Raw genomic sequence first — 23,911 nt, 5'->3', positions numbered from 1 at the left:
AGGGTACCAAAAAATGTCTGGAGCATTGAAGGTCCCCAAGAACACAGTGGCCTCCATCATTCTTAAATGGAAGAAGTTTGGATCCACCAAGACTCTTCCTAGAGCTGGCTGCCCGGCCAAACTGAGCAATCGGGGGAGAAGAGCCTTGGTCAGGGAGGTGAACAAGAACCCGATGGTCACTCTGACAGAGCTCTAGATTTCCTCTGTGGAGATGGGAGAACCTTCCAGAAGGACAACCATCTCTGCAGCACTCCACCAATCAGGCCTTTATGGTAGAGTGGCCAGACGGAAGCCACTCCTCAGTAAAAGGCACATGAAACCAAGATTGGACTCTTGAGGAAACCTGGCACCATCCCTATGGTGAAGCATGGTGATGGCAGCATCAGGCTGTGGGGATGTTTTTCAGCGGCAGGGACAGGGAGACCCGTCAGGATTGAGGGAAAGATGAACGGAGCAAAGTACAGAGATATCCTTCATGAAAACCTGCTGCAGAGCGGTCAGGACCTCAGACTGGGGCGAAGGACAACAACCCTAAGCACACAGCCAAGACAACGCAGGAGTGGCTTCGGGACAAGTCTCTTAATATCATTGAGTGGCCCAGCCAGAGCCCGTACTTCAACCCGATCAAACATCTCTGGAGAGACCTGAAAATAGCTGTGCAGCGACGCTCCCTATCCAACCTGATAGAGCTTGAGAGAATCTGCAGAGAGGAAGGGTATAAACTCCCCAAATACAGGTGTGTCAAGCTTGTAGCGTCATACCCAACAAGACTCAAGGCTGTAATCACTGCAAAAGGTACATCAACAAAGTACTGAGTAAAGGGTCTGAATACTTATGTAAATGTGATATTTCAGTTTTTTATATACATTTGCAACAATGTCTAAAAACCTAATTTTGCTTTGTCATTATCTGGTATTGTGTGTAGATTGATGAGGGGGAAAATCAATTTAATCCATTTTAGAATAAGGCTGTAAAGTAAAACCTTTTGGAAAAAGTCAAGGTATCTGAATACTTTCTGAATGCCTTGTATGTGGGTCAGACATGGTGTGTCCCTGTATGTGTGTATAGTATGTGTGTATATGTGGGTCAGACATGGTGTGTCCCTGTATGTGTGTATATGTGGGTCAGACATGGAGCACTTCCATACTGTAGTCTTCTGTCTCTGTGTACTGGGAGGAGTTTGTGTCTGACTGGGTGGGGGCCAGAGCCTCCTTGTGCTCCACATTGGGCTCCATGAGGGGAGGCTTCTCCAACATCTGCTTTTTACACGTCTCCGGGCGATTCTGGACGTAGATCACCCGGTTGTAGGCCTTGAGTCTTCGCCACAGCTGGATGTAGACTTTACACTGGATGTACATGAAGACCAGGCCGCCAGTGAAGCCGATGGCCACCACCACCAGTTTGGTCCAGAATGGCCACTCCAGGATACCTGGTGTTAGGGTTAGAAAAGAAAGAAAGAAAGAAAGAAAGAAAGAAAGAAAGAGAGAGAGAGAGAGAGAGAGAGAGAGAGAGAGAGAGAGAGAGAGAGAGGGAGGGAGGGAGGGAGAGAGAGAGAGAGAGAGAGAGAGAGAGAGAGAGAGAGAGAGAGAGAGAGAGAGAGAGAGAGAGAGAGAGAGAAATGTAAAATACATTGCAAACAGTCACAGCCATAGATACAGTTGAAGTCGGAAGTTTACATACGCTTAGGAAGTCATTAAAACTAGTTTTTCAACCACTCCACAAATTTCTTGTTAACAAACTATAGTTTTGGCAAGTTGGTTAGGACATCTACTTTGTGCATGACACAAGTAATATTTCCAACAATTGTTTACAGACAGATTATTTCACTTATAATTGACTGTACCACAATTCCAGTGGGTCAGAAGTTAACATACACTAAATTGACTGTGCCTTTAAACAGCTTGGAAAATTCCAGAAAATTATGTCATGGCTTTAGAAGCTTCTGATAATTGACATCATTTGAGTCAATTGGAGGTGTACCTGTGGATGTATTTCAAGGCCTACCTTCAAACTCAGTGCCTCTTTGCTTGACATCATGGGAAAATCTAAAAGAATCTGCCAAGGCATCAGAAAAATAATTGTAGAACTCCACAAGTCTGGTTCAATCCTTGGGAGCAATTACCAAATGCCTGCAGGTACCACGTTCATCTGTACAAACAATAGTACGCAAGTATAAACACCATGGGACCACACAGCCGTCATACCGCTCAGGAAGGAGACACTTTCTGTCTCCAAGATATTAATGTACTTTGGTGCGAAAAGTGCAAATTAATCCCAGAACAACAGCAAAGGACCTTGTGAAGATGCTGGAGGAAACAGGTACAAAAGTATATATATCCACAGTAAAACGAGTCCTATATCGACATAACCTGAAAGGCCGATCAGCAAGGAAGAAGCCACTGCTCCAAAACCGCCATGAAAAAGACAGACTACGGTTTGCAACTGCACATGGGGACAAAGATCGTACTTTTTGGAGAAATGTCCTCTGGTCTGATGAAACATAAATAGAACTGTTTGGCCATAATGACCATCGTTATGTTTGGAGGAAAAAGGGGGAGGCATGCAAGCCGAAGAACATCATCCCAACCGGGAAGCATGGGGGTGGCAGCATCATGCTGTGAGGGTGCTTTGCTGCAGGAGGGACTGGTGCACTTCACAAAATAGATAGCATCATGAGGGAGGAAAAGTATGTGGATATATTGAAGCAACATCTCAAGACATCAGTCAGGAAGTTAAAGATCGGTCGTAAATGGGTCTTCCAAATGGACAATGACCCCAAGCATACTTCCAAAGTTGTGGCAAAATGGCTTAAGGACAACAAAGTCAAGGTATTGGAGTGGCCATCACAAAGCCCTGACCTCAATCCTATAGAACATTTTTGGGCAGAACTGAAAAAGCGTGTGCGAGCAAGGAGGCCTACAAACCTGACTCAGTTACACCAGCTCTGTCAGAAGGAATGGGCCCAAATTCACCCAACTTATTGTGGGAAGATTGTGGAAGGCTACCCAAAACGTTTGACCCAAGTTAAACAATTTAAAGGCAATGCTACCAAATACTAATTGAGTGTATGTAAACTTCTGACCCACTTTGAATGTGATGAAAGAAATAAAAGCTGAAATAAATCATTCTCTCTACTATTATTCTGACATTTCACATTCTTACAATAAAGTGGTGATCCTAACTGACCTAAGACAGGGAATGTTAACGAGGATTAAATGTCAGGTATTGTGAAAAATGGAGTTTAAATGTATTTGGCTAAGGTGTATGTAAACTTCCGACTTCAACTGTATGTGCTTATCTAGGGTGACGATGCTATAATAATCATTCTTTCAAGTTAAGAGATGGTGAATGGTGAAAGATGAAAGAAATGGGAGTAGATAGTTCTTACTTCCTACATGACCCTATCTCAATGAGTCTTTCCGCAATTCCTTGCGTCCTATCGCCTTACCTCCTTCCCAAACAGATTGGAGAAGAAGGTCCAACGTCCCTCCACTCTGGCCTTCTCCAATGCGTTTTAAAAACATTTGACATTTTAGTAATTTAGCAGACACTCTTATCGAGAGCGACTTACAAGTTAGTGCATTAATCTCAATGTATAGACAACCACATATCACAGTCATAGTAAGTCAAACTTTTTTCGCTATTAGCAAAGTCAGTGCTATTAAGAAAAGTGCAAGAAAGGCATGGGTGGGTTTTCTTTTTGTCCTCGAGGAGAAAGGTTGAGAGGAATCAAGAAAAGATTAAATGAGAATGGCGCTTGACTTTATTACGGCCTCGTAACCAATTATGCTTTGTAATGTTTCCACCGTCGTTTCCTATGAGTGAAAAGGGCTTCTGGACATCAGAACAGCAATCACTAACCTCGACTTGGATGAAGATTTCTACTTCAATGAGTCGGCGGCACAGGACATACTGCTCATTTCGGACCAGGCCCTAATCCCAGACACTTGCTAGAGAAAGAGACGGCTATATGTGGCTCGTTTCAGGAAACTAGGCATATGTCGCGCATCACTACTTCACAGGAGAGCCATTTGAACGTAAACGTTAAAAAAATATATATAAATGTGTTTTTTGGCAGAAATGCCTTCCGGAACATGTGAACTTCCATGTGCCTTAATAACAAACTTGTATGCCATCTGTAAATACGAATACAATTGTTAAATTAGGAGCCTAGTTGGTTTAACTACAGAAAAAGGCAGGAACCTTCCCGCTAGCCATGATTGGCTGAGATAATGAGTGGGCTGGACATGCCGAGAGATGAGTTCGGATTGGTCTGTCATGTAGCATGCCATGTACTCTGTCTATAACATGAGCTGGTCAGTATGTGTAGGTAATCCTTTCTAATGCAACTTTTTTGAAAGATATCACGTAGTAGAACTGCATAAGTGTTGCTCTCCACTTTCTGGAGGACTGAGTTTTAAAATCTGTGGAATTAGAGTATAATAGCTAAGGAGATGGAGAAGATTCTGGCGTTTGATTGCAAATATGCAGATGGAGTCGAAAAGAGAAAACACAGATGTCTGTTGTATAAAACACCTGTCTCCGGATTCCATATTCAAACTAAGGGCAACCATGGCCTCCATGACAGAGAGGGAGAAGCGTCCATCCATGTATAAGGGTAAGATAGTCTAGCTAGCTAAATTTTCAGAAAGTATTTTTAATTTCAAGTTATAGCCTAATGTTAGCTAGCTAACATTGAACCTGTTTGGTTAGCTATCTGCAGATTCATGCAGGGTAGTAACGCTATGAGTTGGGACTATGGTTCATTGTTTAGCTAGCTAGCTACATGTCTAAACAAAATACTCCACTATGCAAGTAACTATTTCAATAGAATGTTTATGATGTCACTGCGACAACTGTCGATAGATGTATCTTGTAAATTCACTCTGGCTAGCTGGTAAATTCGCTCTGGAAATCTATCGATTTCAGAGCACTCTCGTCTGAGTCAGGGATACAAACTAGTCACCTTTCGGCGAAATTCGCCATTTAGAATCCAAAATAGGTGATCCACGTGATTCGTGTAGACTACTGGTTGTAAGCGAATGAGTGATGCGCGTTTGGAGCAATACTGCCTATATCCAAGGCTCAGCCAATCATTTACATAACAACAGAATGCAGCGCTGCACGTGACTGAAGAAAGAAGAGACAACCAATTTACTACAGCATCAGTGCGTGTTCTGGGAAGTAAAGGTAACGTTAGGTGAGAAGCCTGACCACGGAGACGGGGATGAGAAGTTTGGTGGGGATGGCATTTGGAAAGTTTGAGGTGAGGGAGAAAGTATGGTGGAACAAGTATTAGCATTTTTAAGTATCTTGCTAGCTGGATCAAATTCTCTGTTAGATAGCCAAAGAAATGTTGAGCAACATTAGCCAACTTATCTGATCAAATTATTGATCGTTTATTTACGTATTGGGGTACCTAATGTTTGATTATAAACGTTGTTTGACTTGTTTGGAAAAGTTTATTAGTAACGTTTGGGATTCATTTTTTATGCATTTTGATGGAAGGAAACTGGGTGGATTATTGACTGAAGCATGCCAGCTAAACTGAGTTTTTATGGATATAAAGAAGGACATTATCAAACAAAAGGACCATTTGTCGTGTAACTGGGACCTTTTGGAGTGCCAACAGAAGAAGATCATCAAAGGTAAGGCATTTTTTATATCGCTATTTCTGACTTTCGTGTCGCACCTGCCTGGTTTGTCACGATCGTCATAATAAGCGGACCAAGGCGCAGCGGGATATGAGGACATCTTCTTTTATTAGAGATGACGAAACACGAAACGAACACTTTTACAAAACAAAACAACAAACGACCGTGAAGCTACAAACGTTAGTGCATACACAAGCTACAAACGTTCAACATAGACAATTACCCACAAACACCTAAAGCCTATGGCTGCCTTAAATATGGCTCCCAATCAGAGACAACAATAAACAGCTGTCTCTGATTGAGAACCAAACCAGGCAACCATAGACTTTCCTAAACACCTACACTGAACACAACCCCATACATACTACAAAACCCCCTAAACAATACACACCCCCTAAACTAGACAAAACACACAAACATCCCCCATGTCACACCCTGACCTAACTAAACTAATAAAGAAAATCAATATAACAAAGGCCAGGGTGTGACATGGTTGAAATATGTTTTTCATGTGTTTGTATGCGGGGCGCTGTCCTCAGATAATCGCATGGTTTGCTTTCGCCGTAAAGCCTTTTTGAAATCTGACACAGCGGCTGGATTAACAAGAAGTTAACTTCTTATGGCTGAAGGGGCAGTATTGAGTAGCTTGGATGAAAGGTGCCCATTGTAAACGGCCAGCTCCTCAGTCTCAGTTGCTAATATATGCATATTATTATTAGTATTGGATAGAAAACACTCTAAAGTTTCTAAAACTGTTTGAATTAAGTCTGTGAGATTAACAGAACTCATATGGCAGGCAAAAACCTGAGAAGTTCCACTTCCTGTTTGGATTTTTTCTGGGGGTGCCATATTTTCAACCAAGCTCTCATTGAATATAAAGAGAGATATGGATGGGTTTTCACTTCCTACGGCTTCCACTAGATGTCAACAGTCAATAGACCTTAGTCTGATGACTCTAATTTGAAGGGGATTCGAAGGAGACAGGAATGAGTAATCACTGCCATGAGGTGCCCACGCATTGAACTGGCGCGTTCACGTGAGAGTGAGCTCCGTTCCTTCTCTCAATTGAAGTCGATTTAATTCTCCGGTTGGAACGTTATTCAAGATGTATGTTAACAACATTCTAAAGATTGATTCAGTACATCGTTTGCCATGTTTCTACTGACTGTAACGGAACGTTTGGACATTTCGTCACGTTATAGTGGTCACGCTTTGAGACTTTGGTTAGGGTATTTGGTAAACAATTCGAAAGTAGCTAATTTGACATAAATAACGGACATGAACGAACAAATCAAGCATTTATTGTGGACCTGGGATTCCTAGGACTGCATTCTGATGAATTCATCAAAGGTAAGGAAACATTTATCATGTATTTTCTGGTTTCTGTTGAGTCCAACATGGTGGCTAATTTGGCTAATCATCTGAGCTCCGTCTCAGATTATTGCATGGTTTATATTTCCGTAAAGTTTTTTTGAAATCTGACACAGCGGTTGCATTAAGGTATATCTATACTTCTATGTGTATTACTTGTATTATAATTTATATTTATGTTGAGTATTTCTGTTGAAACGATGTGGCTATGCAAAGTCACTTGATGTTTTTGCAACTAGTGAATCTAACGCCTCAATGTAAACTCAGATGATTTTTTTATATAAATATGAACTTAATCAAACAAAACATGCATGTATTGTGTAACATGAAGTCCTATGCGTGTCATCTGATGAAAATAATCGAAGGTTAGTGATTAATTTTATCTCTATTCTGGTTTTTGTGAAAGCTATCATTAGCTGGAAAAAATGGCTGTGGTTATTGTGGTTTTGTGGTGACCTAACATAATCGTTTGTAGTGCTTTCGCTGAAAAGCTTATTTGAAATCGGACACTTTGGTGGGATTAACAACAAGATTACCTTTGAAATGATATATGATATATATATATGTCTGAGGAATTTTAATTATGAGATTTCTGTTTTTTGAATTTGGCGCCCTGCACTTCGACTGGCTGTTGTCATATCGATCCTGTTAACCTTTTCTCAATAGGGGGTGCTGTTTTCACTTTGTAAAAATTTCGTTCCCAAATTAAACTGCCTCGTACTCAATTCTTGCTCGTACAATATGCATATTATTATTACTATTGGATAGAAAACACTCTCTAGTTTCTAAAACCGTTTGAATTATATCTGTGAGTAAAACAGAACTCAAGTTGGAGCAAACTTCCTGTCAGGAAGTGAGAAATCTGAAATCAGGCAGTCTGTTCTAGGGTCAGTTTATTAATTTGCATGTATTCTATTGGTCGACATGCACTGCATACGCCTTCCCCTAGACGTCAGCAAGTAGTGAGAATTGGAATGGAGTTGCTAGGCAGATCTGAGGCCATATAAAGGGTCTGGGTACGTGGGGTACACTCTTTTCAACATTCGCCATGACGCAAGACAGACCTCAGGATGGCGTTCTGGAAAGCTCCCGTTATAGGCCTTAGATATATCCGGCTCTGATTTTATTCGATATAGGTGTTAAAAACGTCATAATGTAGTTATTTTAAACCGAGTTATATCATTTTATATCAGTATATTGCGATTTTCGGAATTTTCTTAGTGCTGCGTTATAGTGAGTTGGGCACGTCTTCGCCACATGGCTAATGTTTACTGCTAATTCCAAAGTTGAAGGCGACAATCTACAACCGAGCAACGATTCTTCTGGACAAAGGACAACTTGCCCAAGATTCTGATGGAAGCTCATCAAAAAGTAAGAACTATTTATGATGTTAAATCGTTGTTCTGTTGAAAAATGTGAAACTACTATTCCGCCATTTATTTCGGTGCGGTCTCGCTTTAACGCACGCTGTATGTCGTAGTAACGTTAATTTTAAAAATCTAACACAGCGGTTGCATTAAGAACTAATGTATCTTTCATTTGCTGTCCAACCTGTATTTTTTAGTCAAGTTTATGATTAGTTACTGATTAGATTAGGTGCCTCTCCCAAGATTTCTCCCGACATTTTGTTGGCAGCTTGGCTACTATTCTCATTGTATAACCACGATTTGTGCCGCTAAATATGGACATTTTCGAACAAACTCTATATGTATTGTGTAATATGATGTTATAGGACTGTCATCTGAAGAAGTTTGAGAAGGTTAGTGAAAAAATTAATATATTTTGCTGGTTTATTCGTTATCGCTATTGTTGGCTTGAATCAATGCTGTTGTGTGGTTGGCTATTGTAGTAAGCTAATATAATGCTATATTGTGTTTTCGCTGTAAAACACTTAAAAAATCTGAAATATTGGCTGGATTCACAAGATCTTTGTCTTTCATTTGCTGTACGCTGTGTATTTTGGTAATTCACGTTGGTCTCTGTAGTTATTCTAGTTGCTTTGGTGAGAGTTGTGATGGTGGCTGCAATGTAAAACTATGATTTATACCTGAAATATGCACATTTTTCTAACAAAACATATGCTATACAATAAATATGTTATCAGACTGTCATCTGATGAAGTTGTTTCTTGGTTAGTGACTATTTATATCTTTATTTGGTCGAATTTGTGATAGCTACCTATGCAGGAAAAAAATGGTGGTGAAAAAAAGTTGTGTCTTTTGCTATCGTGGTTAGCTAATAGAAATACATATTGTGTCTTCCCTGTAAAACATTTTAAAAATCAGAAATGATGGCTGGATTCACAAGATGTATATCTTTCATCTGGTGTCTTGGACTTGTGATTTAATGATATTTAGATGCTAGTATTTACTTGTGGCGCTATGCTAGGCTATGCTAGTCAGCTTTTTTACTGATGAGGGTGCTCCCGGATCCGGGATTGTGACCAAGTAGAAGTTAATGGGACTGCAGCCATAAGAAGTTGAGCTTTATTTTGATGTATTACACCTGTGATATTATGAAAGTTAAATATTTATAATACTGTCGTTTGAATTTCTTGCTCTGCAATTTCACCGGATGTTGGTGGGACGCTACCGCCCATAAGACGTTTTAAGACAGAACGCTCGGATCAACCCTACTCCTCGGCCAGAGCGTCCAGTGTGCACTCTGAATGCTCTGATAGCAAAACGCTCTGAATTTATGAACGGACAATCTGACAACGCTCTGACTTTCCAAATGCCCAGAGCACACTCTGGCACTCCAGTCTAAATTTTACGAAAACACCCATTGTATAAACCAGCCTTTAGTCTTGAAATCTTTGGTTGTTAACTTCTTGCGAATATAGGGGGTGCTGTTTCGACTTAGCATAAATCGGTCTTCAGATTAAACGGCTTCCTACTCAATTCTTGCTCGTACAATATGCATATTATTATTATTATTGGATAGAAAACACTCTCTAGTTTCTATAGCCGTTGGAATTTTGTCTCTGAGTGAAACAGAACTCCTTCTACAGCACTTTTCATGACAGGGAGTGAGATTTCAGAAATCTTTGCCCCTGTTCCCAGGTCGGTTGTAAAGTCCCTGTAAATGCTATGGAGAAACAAACACTGCCTACGTCTTCCTCTGGATGTCAGTACGTGGTGACGCTTTGAATGGAGTCGATTGCGCAATCAGGGCCTCTATAAAACACCAAACACCGGAAGTAGCTTTCTTTTCCTGCCTGCGCCTGACGCACGATGGACATCGGACTTGCCTCTTTCCAAGCTGTTGTTTAGCCAGTAATATTTCTCCGGTCATGTTTTTACTCGTTATAGGTGTTAAAGACATCATAAGGTAGTTAATTTGAACCGTTTTATAGCAATTTATATCCGTTTAGGGCGATTTTATGGCATTTCTGTGTGATGCACTTTGAGGAGCTGGGCACTTTTCGAGTGCATGGTGAACGTAATTGGCCATTTCTACGGGACAAGAGGACATCTTTCGACCAAAAGACGATTAGACCGGAGAAAGGATTCATTGCCCAAGATTCTGATGGAAGAACAGCTCATAGTAAGAACTATTTATGATGATAAATCGTGTTTCTGTCGAAAAATGTTAAACGCTTATGCCGCCATTTTGTTTGGTGTAGCTTCGCTTGGCGCAACCTGTATTGAAAAGTAAGGATAATTAAAAAAATGTAATTCAGCGATTGCATTAAGAATTAAATTGTCTATCAATCGCTGTCCACCCTGTATTTTTTTGTCAAGTTTATGAGTATTTATGTATAAGACTAGATCACTGTCTAATATGGCGCCCGACATTTTCTGACCAGCTTGCCTACTTTTCTCATTGTCTAACCATGATTTTGGTGGCTAAATATGCACATTTTCGAACAAACTCTATATGTATGTTGTAATATGATGTTACAGGAGTGTCATCTGAAGAATTCTGAGAAGGTTAGTGAAAAAATTAATATATTTTGGCGATGATAACGTTATCGCTCTCTTTGCCGTGAATCAATGCTGGGGTAATGTTTGCACATGTGCTATGGTAATATAACGATTTATTGTGTTTTCGCTGTAAGACACTTAGAAAATCTGAAATATTGTCTGGATTCACAGGATCTGTGTCTTTCAATTAGTGTACGCTGTGTATTTTTAAGAAATGTTTTATGATTAGTAATTAGGTAATACACGTTGCTCTCTGTATTTTTTCTAGTCGAGTTGTGATGGTGGGTGCAATTGTAAACTATGATTTATACCTGAAATATGCACATTTTTCTAACAAAACCTATCCTATACAATAAATATGTTATCAGACTGTCATCTGATGAGGTTTTTTCTTGGTTAGTGGCTATCAATATCTTTATTTGGCCGAATTGGTGATAGCTACTGATGCAGTAAGAAAATGGTGGAGTAAGAAAATTGTTGTCTTTTGCTAACAGTGGTTAGCTAATAGATTTACATATTGTGTCTTCCCTGTAAAACATTTTACAAATCAGAGATGATGGCTTGAATCACAAGATCTGTATCTTTCATTTGGTGTCTTGGACTTGTGATTTCATGAACATTTTATTTTATGATATCCCTGTAACTTTAGGCTAGGCTATGCTAGTCAGCTTTTGTGTTGGGGGGGATCCCGGATCCGGGTTATGGAGGCGTTAGAGGTTAAATACATAACCTCACATGTGAATCCTTAAAAAGGTGGGTGGGGCTAAAGCTTAAGAGGATGTGAACAATGCTTAATGGGTGTAGACAAAGAAGAGCTCTCCAGTAGGCACCAAAACATTGAAGGGCCATTTTCTGCCGGTCGTTCACATATAGAGGCCGACGTGCGGGTACCCTGTTGAAACCATGGCAACGAGTAAATAATCCGCCTCTACCCTCTGTTCTATTGGCAAATGTATAATCACTGGAGAACAAACGGGACGAGCTCCGTTCGAGACTATCCTATCAACAGGACCCGAAGAACTGTAATATCCTATGTTTTTCGGAAACTTGGCAGAACAAGGACGTATAATACACTAGCTGGTTTTTCTATGCATCGGCCAGAACGGCAGCATCGTGTAAGCTCAAGGGGGGTGATGTGTGTCTCTTTGTTAAAATAACCGCTGGTGCGTGATCTCTAATATTAAGGAAGTCTCAAGGTTCTGCTTGCTGAGTTAGAAAACCTCATGAAAACCGTTGATGAGAAACTACACTGAACAAAAATATAAACGCAACATGTAAAATGTTGATCCCATGTTTCATGAGCTGAAATAAAACATCCCAGAAATTTTATACACGCACAAAAAGCGTATTTCTCTCAAATTTTGTGCACTCATTTGTTTACATCCCTGTTAATGAGGATTTCTCCTTTGCCAAGATAATCCATTTACCTGGCAGGTGTGGCATATCAAGAAGCCGATTAAACAGCATGATCATTACACAGGTGCACCTTGTGCTGGGGAAAATAAAAGACCACTCTAAAAGGCGCAGTTGTCACACAACACAATGCAACAGATGTCGCAAGTTTTGAGGGAGCGTGCAATTGGCATGCTGACTGCAGGAATGTCCACCAGAGCTGTTGCAAGATAATTAAATATGAATTTCTCTACCATAATGTTGTTTTAGAGAATGTGTCAGTTCGTCCAACTGACCTCACAACCACAGACCACGTGTATGGCGTTGTGTGGGTGAGCGGTTTGCTGTGTCAACGTTGTGAACAGAGTGCCCCATAATGTCGTTGGGGTTATGGTATGGGCAGGCATAAGCTACGGACAACGAACACAATTGCATTTTATTGATGGCAATTTGAATGCACAGAGATATCGTGACGAGATCCTGAGGCCCATTTTCATGCCATTCATTTGCCACCATCACCTCATGTTTCAGTATGATAATGCATGGCCCGATGTCACCCATTGAGCCTGTTTGGGATGCTCTGGATCGACGTGTACGACAGCGTGTTCCAGTTCCCGCCAATATCCAGCAACTTCGCAGAGCCATTAAAAAAGGAGTGGGACATCATTCCACAGGCCACAATCAACAGCCACTCTATGCGAAGGAGGTGTCGCGCTGCATGAGGCAAATGGTGGTCACAACAGACACTGACCGGATTTCTGATCCATACCCCTACCTTTAAAAAAATAAGGTATTTGTGACCAACAGATGCATTCCTGTATTCCCAGTCATGTGAAACGCATAGATTAGTGCCTAATGAATTGATTTCAATTGACTGATTTCCTTATATGAACTGTAACTTGGTAAAATTGTTGAAATTGTTGCATGTTGCGTTTATATTTTTGTTCAGTATACTTACCAAGAGAGTTTTATCTATATTTTTCGTAGCTGTCTATTTACCACCACAAACCGATGCTGACACTAAGACCGCACTCAACTGTGCAACTAGAGGCGAAAAAACTCTAGATCATCTTTACTCCACACACAGAGACGCATACAAATCTCTCCCTCGCCCTCCATTTGGCAAATCTGACCATAACTCTATCCTCCTGTTTACAAGCAAAAACTCAAACAGGAAGTACCAGTGACGCGCTCAATGCGGAAGTGGTCCGATGAAGCGGATGCTAAGCTACAGGTCAGTTTCGCTAGCATTGAATATGGTCCGTTACAAATGGCAATCCAGCCGCGAGCTGCCTAGTGATACAAACCTACCAGCTGAGCTAAATGCCTATCTATCTTCGTTTCATGGCAAGCAACACTGAACCATGCGTGAGAGCACCAGCTGTTCCGGATGACTGTGTGTTCACGCTCTCCGTGGCCGATGTGAGTAAGTTCTTTAAACAGGTTAACATTCACAAGGCCGCAGGGCCAGACGGATTACCAGGACGCATACTCAGAGCATGCGTTGACCAGCTGGCAAGTGTCTTCACTGACATTTTCAACCTCTCCTTGACACAGTATGTTTTTAGCAGACCACCATAGTCCCTGTGCCCAAGAATACCAAGGTACCTGTCTGAATGACTACAGCCTTGTTGCACACACATCTGTAGCCATGAAGTGCTTGAAAGGCTGGTCATGGCTCACATTAACACTATCATCCTGGACCCACTCCAATTCGCCTACCGCCCCAACAGATTCACAGATGAGGCCATCTCAATTGCACTAAACACTCCACTTTCACCTACGTGAGAATGCTGTTCATTGACTACAGCTCAGCGATCAACACCAGTGCCCTCCAAGCTCATCACTAAGCCAAGGACACTGGTACTGAACACCTCCCTCTCTAACTGGATCCAGGAATTCCTGACGGGCCACCCCCAGATGGTGAGGATAGGCAACAACACATCCGCCATGCTGACCCTCAATACAGGGGCCCCTCGGGGGTGCATGCTTAGTCCCCTCCTGTACTCCCTGTTCACCCACGACTTCGTGGCCGCACACGACTCCAATACCATCATGATGTTTGCCGATGGCATGACGGTGGTAAGCCTGATCACCGACAACGATGAGACAGCCAATAGGGAGGAGGTCAGAGACCTGGCAGTGTTGTGCCAGGACAACAACCTCTCCCTCAACGTCAGCAAGACAAAGAAGCTGATCATGGACTACAAGAAATGAAGGCCGAGCACGCCCCCATTCACATTGACAGGGATATAGTGGAGCGGGTCGAAAGCTTCAAGTTCCTCGATGTACACATCACTAAGGATCCATCATGGTCCAAACACACTAACACAGTAATTAACAGGGCACGACAACGCCTCTTCCCCCTCAAGAGGCTGAAAAGATTTGGCATGGGTCTTCAGATCCTCAAAACGTTCTACAGCTGCACCATTGAGAGCATCTTGACTGGCTAGATCACCGTTTGGTATGGCAACTATTTGGCATCTGACGCAAGGCGCTACAGAGGGTAGTGTGGACTGCCAACCAGTACCTCTATACCAGGCAATGTCAGAAAAAGGCCCTTAAAATAGTAATAGACTCCAGCCACCATAGACTGCACCAAGTCTGGAACCAACAGGACCCTGAACAGCTTCTACCTCCAAGTCATAAGACTGCTAAATAGTTTGTTAAATAGTTAACCAAATACTGTAGCTTCCCGGACTGTCTGCATTGACCTGTTTTGCACTAACTTTTGTTGACTCATCACACACGCTGCTGCTACTGTTTATTATCTGTCACTTTATTCCTAGTTATATGTACATATCTACCTCAATTACCTCGTACCCCTTCACATCGACTCAGTACTGGTACCCCTGGCATATAGCCATATTATCGGTACTCATTGTGTATCTATTATTACTTGATTTACTTTTCTATTATTTCTCTATTTTCTCTTTATCTGTATTGTTGGGAAAGGCTCGTGAGTAAGCATTTCACTGTTAGTCTACACATGTTGTTTACGAAGCATGTGACAAATAAAAGGTGATTTGAAATGAGAGAAAGACCTACACACCAGAGCCCAGTCTCACAGGAAATGACATAAAACAGGGTTAAAGGTCAAAGGTGAAAGATTTACCTGGGATTCTTCCGGCTGCATGGGTGAAGAGATTGTCATTACAATGTATTACCAGTGACAGAGAGAAAGAGAGAGAGAAAGAGAGAGAGAGAACAGATGATTGAATGTACACTATACAGTATAACTCAGTTTAACATGCCCGTATACACCCTAGTCAAACTCGTGAAAACAGATGGTGGTTCTCTCTCTCCCATCCTTTCTCCTTTTTCAAATTGAACCTTTATTTAACTAGGCAAGTCAGTTAAGAACAAATTCTTATTTACAATGATGGCCTAGGAACAGTGGGTTAACTGCCTCGGGCAGAACAACAGATTTTTACCTTGTCAGCTTGGGGATTCGATCTAGCAACCTTTCGGTTACTGGCCCAACACTCTAACCACTAGGCTACCTGCCGCTCCTTAGCAGTACAATAACATCTTAACAGACCCAGAAGAAACGTCCTAATTGTCTTGCGCCATGCTTAGAGTACTAGCTGCCAAATGACTTGATGTAAGAAGACAGTGAAAGAGATACACTGGCCTGTTATTATGGATGGGTACTAACTATTATAACGATCAGAGCAGAAACACAACATGTTAATCTGTGTGAACGGGCATGACCCGAGAGAGTGTGTGTATGTGTGTGTATGTGTCATGTTGTACTGTACTAGAATTGTGTATTGTGTTATTGCCGTCACTGTATTGAGTGATGGGTGTTGTGGTGCTTTTGGCTTGCACTGTCCATGCTGAGGGGTGTGTGGCTGTTCTAAGGTGTGTAGTGGTGTTTTTAGCATGCAGTGAAAGAATTGAAGAGTATGTGGTATGCAGTGTCCATGCTGAAGGCTGTTGTGGTGGTTTTGGTGACTGTGCTAACCTGCTTTGATCTCGTCTGCAGTGCGGTCGATGAGCACGTAGAGGGACCACACCACGCAGGTGATGGCGATGACATGGAACGTCACAGAACAAATGATCTTCCTCCTCTCGCTAGACGTCATCTGGAGCTTCTCCCACTGAGAGAGAGAGAGAGAGAGAGAGAGAGAGAGAGAGAGAGAGAGAGAGAGAGAGAGAGAGAGAGAGAGAGAGAGAGAGAGAGAGAGAGAGAGAGAGAGAGAGAGAGAGAGAGAGAGAGAAACAAAAGAGGTCAAGTCAGACCCACACATAAACACACACTCAAAGACTCCATTGTGTTCTTTTGGACAGGGTTTGGGCGATTGACTATCAATGGACTTTTGCAGTCTGGCAAAAAATGCCCTCTTCAGAAGCTGCTTAAACTGAGTGCTAAATATTTGATGGCCATCATTCAGTAAGTGTAATGTGGATCATTCAGTTACACACTGTTTCTGGTTAACAATTTATCAGCTGTCCAGTACCACTCAACCACATCGTTAGACCTCTCATAGATCCAACACCCAGGAGGGTTTCTTTATTTATCCATGAAACCCATTGAAATCAATGGTCAAATTCAAATACATATTGGTACATTACACATCTGAATATCTGATGCAATCTCTCGATAACCTTCATAGATGTTGACATGCTTTGAAATCCTTTAGAACAAGCATGAAATGAAAGGCCAATGGCCACAATGTATTTTTCAGCTTTCTGGTATTGATTTGATGAAAAAGAAGGAAAGGGAGAGCTGAGAGGGATGACTGAATGGGGAACAGGGAGAGGAGCACTCTGCCCATCCAATCTTCTTTGGCAGAGAGGGGGTATAAGATGTGTGTGTGTGTGTGTGTGTTTGTGTGAGTGTGAGTGTGTATGTGTGTGTGTGTGTGTGTGTGTGTGTGTGTGTGTGTGTGTGTGTGTGTGTGTGTGTGTGTGTGTGTGTGTGTGTGTGTGTGTGTGTGTGTGTGTTTAACTATTCTTGTGGGGAAGTCATTTGACCAACTGGGGACATGTTGTCGGTCCCCATGATCTCTAGGGGTTTTAGGGTTAAGGTTAGAAGTAGTGTTAGGGTTAGAATTACATTAAGGGTTAGGAGCTAGGGTTAGTTTTAGGGTTAGTTTTAGTTTTAGGGTTAGGTTTAGGGTTAGGTTTAGGAGCTAAGGTTAGGTTTAGGGTTAGTTTTAGGGTTAGGTTTAGGGTTAGGTTTAGGAGCTAAGGTTAGGTTTAGGGTTAGTTTTAGGGTTAGGTTTAGGAGCTAAGGTTAGGTTTAGGGTTAGGTTTTTGGGTTAAGTTTAGGGTAAAGGTTAGGTTTAAGAGGGTTTCTGTTTATGCTGGTATTAAAAACGTTGGGTTGCACAGGCCTATTGCAACTTTCTGCCCGGTTTCTATATTGTAACATCAGACCGGTCTGGAGAGGGTGGGAGAACATGAAAGGCATTAAGGTTAGGGTAAGAGTACGGGTTAGGGTTAGGGGTTAGGGAAAATAGGATTTTGAATGGGACTGATTTGGTGTGTACCCACAAGGTCAGCTGTACAAGACTCTGTGTGTGTGTGTGTGTGTGTGTGTGTGTGTGTGTGTGTGTGTGTGTGTGTGTGTGTGTGTGTGTGTGTGTGTGTGTGTGTGTGTGTGTGTGTGTGTGTGTGTCGCTCAACGGGGACTTGGACTATTAACAGAATGGCCTTTATTTAAGTGCTTTTGTTCAATTAATCGACAGTGAAATAATTTGTATTCAAATGCTGAATCTGGAAGCAATGAAGACTGTTCCATGCCTGAAACAAGAGTGCATCATGTCAAAACCACTCGAAACCAACCCTCCAAATTCTCCACTGAAATCTTCTTCAAAGCCTTAAACCCCATGTCATGCTACTCTTATCAGTATTAGAGAATTAAAACAGCTTTCTGTCATGTCAGTGTCTTCAAGTGGGGGTCACATCTGAATTTTCAGGTCACAGTCATCTCTGGGAGTGCAGAACTAGAATAGAATGAGTGTATTGCGAGCGCGTGCACACACACACACACACACACACACACACACACACACACACACACACACACACACACACACACACACACACACACACACACACACACACACACACACACACACACACACAGTGTTTTCCACAAGCACAAGGAGTAGCCAGCCGTATAAGCCAGGATCCCCCGGGCTGAACAAGCTCCATTTTGGTGGCCTCTGGAACATTCTAATGCCTTGATTCCATCCGAAATACACAGAGAAATTATTCAATACTTTATTGAGTTTACCGCCCAGATTGGAACAATTTGTTGTGGTATTGTGTTTACAATTTAAATGACTGAAAATGTATGAATTCAGTGTATTGTTTGTTTTTTGAGATCCAGTACCATCTAGTCCTAGGCCTATATGATCAGGACATTTAACCTCTCTTCTCTTGAGATTAAACTATTTTACTGCAAGATATGAATTGCCACAATTATGTTTGTTCTTCAAATTATGTATTTTATTAAAACAGAAAAAATAAGTAAATTGCCCAAATTTCCACCCCCTTAAAAATGTAAGATTTTAAAATCGAACAAATTGTGTGATGGGCACTTTTTCAAAATAAAAAAAATGGGTCTCTAAAATAAACAGAACAGATGCTGAATGAAGTTCTGGGTCTATACGTGTTAAGAGACGAGATAGAACAGGTCAACTAGTGAAAGAATTTCAATAAGTGTTTGCAACTCTGTTTGTGAATTGCAGTATGTTATTTATTCAAAAAAAACCTCTTGTTTGACAACTGACCCACATATTTCTTCTTAAAGAATCTTGTAAGAGTCCGGTGACTTGCACAGGCTTCAAGCTTCCTTTTAAGAGGCATTTTCTCAGCTATCTGCAATACAGGTATGACTGAAGAATGAAGCAGGTGTTAAACATGGGCTTTGCTACACAGAACAGTCAACTAGTCCATTGTCAACACTTTGACTAAATCAGTAGACATAGATCAATATCTTTGAAAATACCATATAAGTATCATTAGCATTTAAAACAATTCAATCCGTATTCTTTGATCATATTTTGGACCACTAGCCTACCTATTGTTTCTGCAGTGAGGAGGATTCACCGTCTTCATCGAATGTTTTCATTATTTATCTGAAGATAATCGCCAAAAAGCCTACCAGTATGCAAATGTATGTCTCTCTTACCGATGCGATTGGGTAGGCTACTGACCAGTCGATAACTTTAACATCACTCTCTGGCAAGTCCTGATGGACTGGCAAGTCCTGACGCAATACCATGGACATACAGTATAACTACGTTATATGATTTATGAATGGCAAGGATACATGAGATTGACTTCATTCTGTCAGTTTGACACCATGTATAAACTAGTCAAGCTTGCTGTTCGTCAATCAACTCATAGTAAGCCTACGTGCCAGCACTTCATGGCTGCATATCAAACACGCAAAAGAAAATAAATCAGTGTTCCAGAAAACAATAGGCTGAGTGGATTTCGACTCATCGTTACCACATTGTATGGGACGTGCAAATTGACTCACTAATTGACTCATATAGACGGTGAAGGAGCAGCATGCTTTCTCCTCCGTGTAAAGAAATTTGACCACAGCGTACACAACACACACACACAGGTACCAGGAGGCGGGACAGACAGCAGACTGTCAAACCAGCAGTGTTTCCCTGTCATCACTCACTTTGTGACTGACAGGCACCTGTCCAATGAATAGATCGCTAGAAGATGCATTTAATTCATTATAGTGGGAGAGGGCTTGGCTGACGTTTTTTCTGACTTGCGAATGGTAAAAAGTTGCCTAGTTAATTTAAGTGAAAAAAATACCCAGCTGAAAATGAGTGTGCAACCGGCTATATACTGTAGCCAACAGCTGATGCTAGTCGAAAACACTGCGCGCACACACACACACACACACACACACACACACACACACACACACACACACACACACACACACACACACACACACACACACACACACACACACACACACACACACACACACACACACACACACAATCCTTCTGTCTCACCTTGCGCAGGGGTTTCAGCTTGGTCTGCATGATGAACTGGTACTTGCAGAGTTCACAGCAACGTGTATCTGAGGACTTGATCCACTGCTGCAGGCACGCCTGGTGGACGAAGCGCAGGCTGCCCGTACAGTGGCACGGTGTTATCAACGGGCTCTCATCATCTCCTTCACAGTGACAGATCCTACAGAGAGAGACACAGACACACAGGGTCAGTTACAGACACAGATAAGTAGACCATAGCAGATACACAGCTATTGGGGCGGCAGGTAGCCTAGTGGTTAGAACGTTGGGCCAGTAACCGAAAGGTTGCTGGATCGAATCCCCGAGCTGACAAAGTAAAAATCTGTCATTCTGCCCCTGAACAAGGCAGTTGTTCAACCCACTGTTCCCTGGTAGGCCATCATTATAAATAAGAACTTGTTCTTAACCTCTTGAGCCTATGGGGGCGCCATTTCAACTTTGTAAAAATGAGTTCCCAAATTAAACTGCCTCGTACTCAATTCTTGCTCGTACAATATGCATATTATTATTACTATTGGATAGAAAACACTCTCTAGTTTCTAAAACCGTTTGAATTATTTCTCTGAGTGAAACAGAACTCATTCTGCAGCACATTTCCTGTCAGGGAGTGAGATTTCAGAAATCGAGGTCCCTGTTCTGAGGTCAGTTTATAAGTCCCCATGTAAGCCATCGGGCTACATGCACTGCATACGCCTTCCTCTAGATGTCAGTAAGCGGTGAGAATTTGAATGGAGTCGATTGCGCAATCTGGGGCCCTATATAAGACCGTGGAACGGAAGTACCGTCCTTTACAACGGTGCGCCTGGCGCATCAGGGACATCACTATGGCCTCCTGCAAAGCTTTCGTTTTAGCAGTTCTGTATCTCCGGTCATGTTTTTATTCGTTATAGTTGTTAAAGACATCATAAGGTAGTTAATTTAAACCGATTTATAGCAGTTTATATCAGTTTATTGCGATTTTCCTGGATTTCTTTGTCATGCGCTTTCACGAGTTGGACACCTCTCCAGTGGGTGGCTAACGTTAGCGGCTATTTCGACAGGACAAGAGGACATCTTTCAACCAAAAGACGATTGTTCTGGAGAAAGGACACCTTGCCCAAGATTCTGATGGAAGCTCAGCAAATAGTAAGCAGTCTTTATGCTGTTAATTCGTACTTATGTTGACAAATGTCAAATAATAATTCCGCCATGAATTATGGTGCGGTCTCGCTTTAGCGCACGCTGTATTGCGCAGTAACGTTAATTTTAAAAATCTAACACAGCGATTGCATTAAGAACTAATTTATCTTTCATTTGCTGTCCAATCTGTATTTTTTAGTCAAGTTTATGAATAGTTTTCGATTAGATTAGGTGCCTCTCCAAGATGGCGCCGGACAGATTGCTTGAAGTTTTGGCCACTAATCACATTGTATAACCACAATTTGTGCCGCTAAATATGCACATTTTCGAACAAACTCTATATGCATTGTGTAATATGATGTTATAGGACTGTCATCTGAAGAATTCTGAGAAGGTTAGTGAAAATATTAATATATTTTGGTGGTTTATACGTTATCGCTATGTTTGGCTTGAATCAATACTGTTGTGATGTTTGCTATTGTGGTAAGCTAATATAACGCTATATTGTGTTTTCGCTGTAAAACACTTAGAAAATCTGAAATATTGTCTGGATTCACAAGATCTGTGTCTTTCATTTGCTGTACGCTGTGTATTTTTAAGAAATGTTTTATGATGAGTAATTAGGTAATACACGTTGCTCTCTGTAGTTATTCTAGTCGCTTTGGTGAGAGTTGTGATGGTGGCTGCAATGGTAAACTATGATTTATACCTGAAATATGCACATTTTTCTAACAAAACATATGCTATACAATAAATATGTTATCAGACTGTCATCTGATGAAGTTGTTTCTTGGTTAGTGGCTATTTATATCTTTATTTGGTCGAATTTGTGATAGCTACTGATGGAGTAAAAAAATGGTGGAGTAAGAAAGTGGTGTCTTTTGCTAACGTGGTTAGCTAATAGATTTACATATTGTGTCTTCCCTGTAAAACATTTTAAAAATCAGAAATGATGGCTGGATTCACAAGATGTGTATCTTTCATCTGGTGTCTTGGACTTGTGATTTAATGATATTTAGATGCTAGTATTTACTTGTGACGCTATGCTAGGCTATGCTAGTCAGCTTTTTTACTGATGGGGGTGCTCCCGGATCCGGGTTTGGGAGGAACTAGAAGTTAACTGACTTAAATAAAGGTTCAATAAAAAATATATATACAGTGCCTTCAGAAAGTATTCATACACACCCCTTGACTTACTCCACAGTTTGTTGTTACAGCCTATAGAAAGTTACTGATAGAGTTATTACCTCCAGACTGTTAATAATACAGAGTTATTACCTCCAGACAGTTATTACCTCCAGACTGTTAATAATACAGAGTTATTACCTCCAGACTGTTAATAATACAGAGTTATTACCTCCAGACAGTTATTACTTCCAGACAGTTAATGATAAAGTTATCACTTCCAGACAGTTACTGATACAGAGTTATTACCCCCAGACAGTTATTACTCCCGGACAGTTAATGATAAAGTTATCACTTCCAGACAGTTACTGATACAGAGTTATTACCCCCAGACAGTTATTACTCCCGGACAGTTAATGCGAGTTATTACTTCCAGACAATAATACAATAGAGAAAGTCTATATACAGTGTGTGCAAATGAGGTAGGATAAGGGAGGTAAGGCAATAAATAGGCCATAGTGGCGAAATAATTACAATATAGCAATTAAACACTGGAGTGATAGATGTGCAGAAGATGAATGTGCAAGTAGAGATACTGGGGTGCAAAGGAGCAAAATAAAAAATAAAAAAACAAAATAAAAAATAACAGTATGGGGATGAGGTAGTTAGATGGGCTATTTACAGATGGGCTATGTACAGGTGCAGGTATCTGTGAGCTGCTCTGACAGCTGGTGCTTAAAGCTAGTGAGGGAGACATGAGTCTCCAGCTTCAGTGATTTTTGCAGTTCGTTCCAGTCATTGGCAGCAGAGAACTGGAAGGAAAGGCAGCCGAAAGGAAGAATTGGATGTTACAGAGTTATTACCTCCAGACAGTTAATGATAGAGTTACAGTATCAACAAATTCTCATCATCTCCGCCAGTGACCATAGAGATCAGAGTTTACCTCCAGACAGTTATTACTTCCAGACAGTTAATAATACAGAGTTATTACCTCGAGACAGTATTACTCCCAGTCAGTTACTGATAGAGGTATTACCTCCAGGCAGCTATTACTCCCAGAAAGTTACTGATAGAGTTATTACCTCGAGACAGTATTACTCCCAGTCAGTTACTGATAGAGGTATTACCTCCAGGCAGCTATTACTCCCAGAAAGTTACTGATAGAGTTATTACCTCCAGACAGTTACTGATACAGAGTTATTACCTCCAGACAGTTATTACTCCCAGACAGTTACTGATAGAGTTATTACCTCCAGACAGTTATTACTCCCAGACAGTTACTGATAGAGTTATTACC

At 41.3% G+C, this 23,911-nt stretch overlaps 1 protein-coding gene across 1 annotated transcript in view; it reads right to left on the bottom strand.

Annotated features, from left to right (window-relative positions):
- Positions 1-951: 951 nt before the first annotated feature.
- Positions 952-23,911, bottom strand: part of LOC120017761 (E3 ubiquitin-protein ligase MARCHF8-like) — a 168,892-nt gene continuing 145,932 nt past the window's right edge. Inside the window, exons 5-7 of the mRNA XM_038960731.1 lie at positions 20,350-20,530; positions 16,311-16,446; positions 952-1,429 (exon numbers count right to left, since the gene is read on the bottom strand). Of these exons, the coding sequence (XP_038816659.1) occupies positions 1,125-1,429; positions 16,311-16,446; positions 20,350-20,530 (622 nt within the window). The 3' untranslated portion in view covers positions 952-1,124. The remainder of the gene's footprint in view (positions 1,430-16,310; positions 16,447-20,349; positions 20,531-23,911) is intronic.

Source organism: Salvelinus namaycush, chromosome 22, assembly GCF_016432855.1.
Source record: "Salvelinus namaycush isolate Seneca chromosome 22, SaNama_1.0, whole genome shotgun sequence".
NCBI classification, from domain to species: Eukaryota; Metazoa; Chordata; class Actinopteri; order Salmoniformes; family Salmonidae; genus Salvelinus; species Salvelinus namaycush.
The sequence above is the reverse complement of the archived record's forward strand: the minus strand, read 5'-3'. Positions and strand labels throughout refer to the sequence as shown.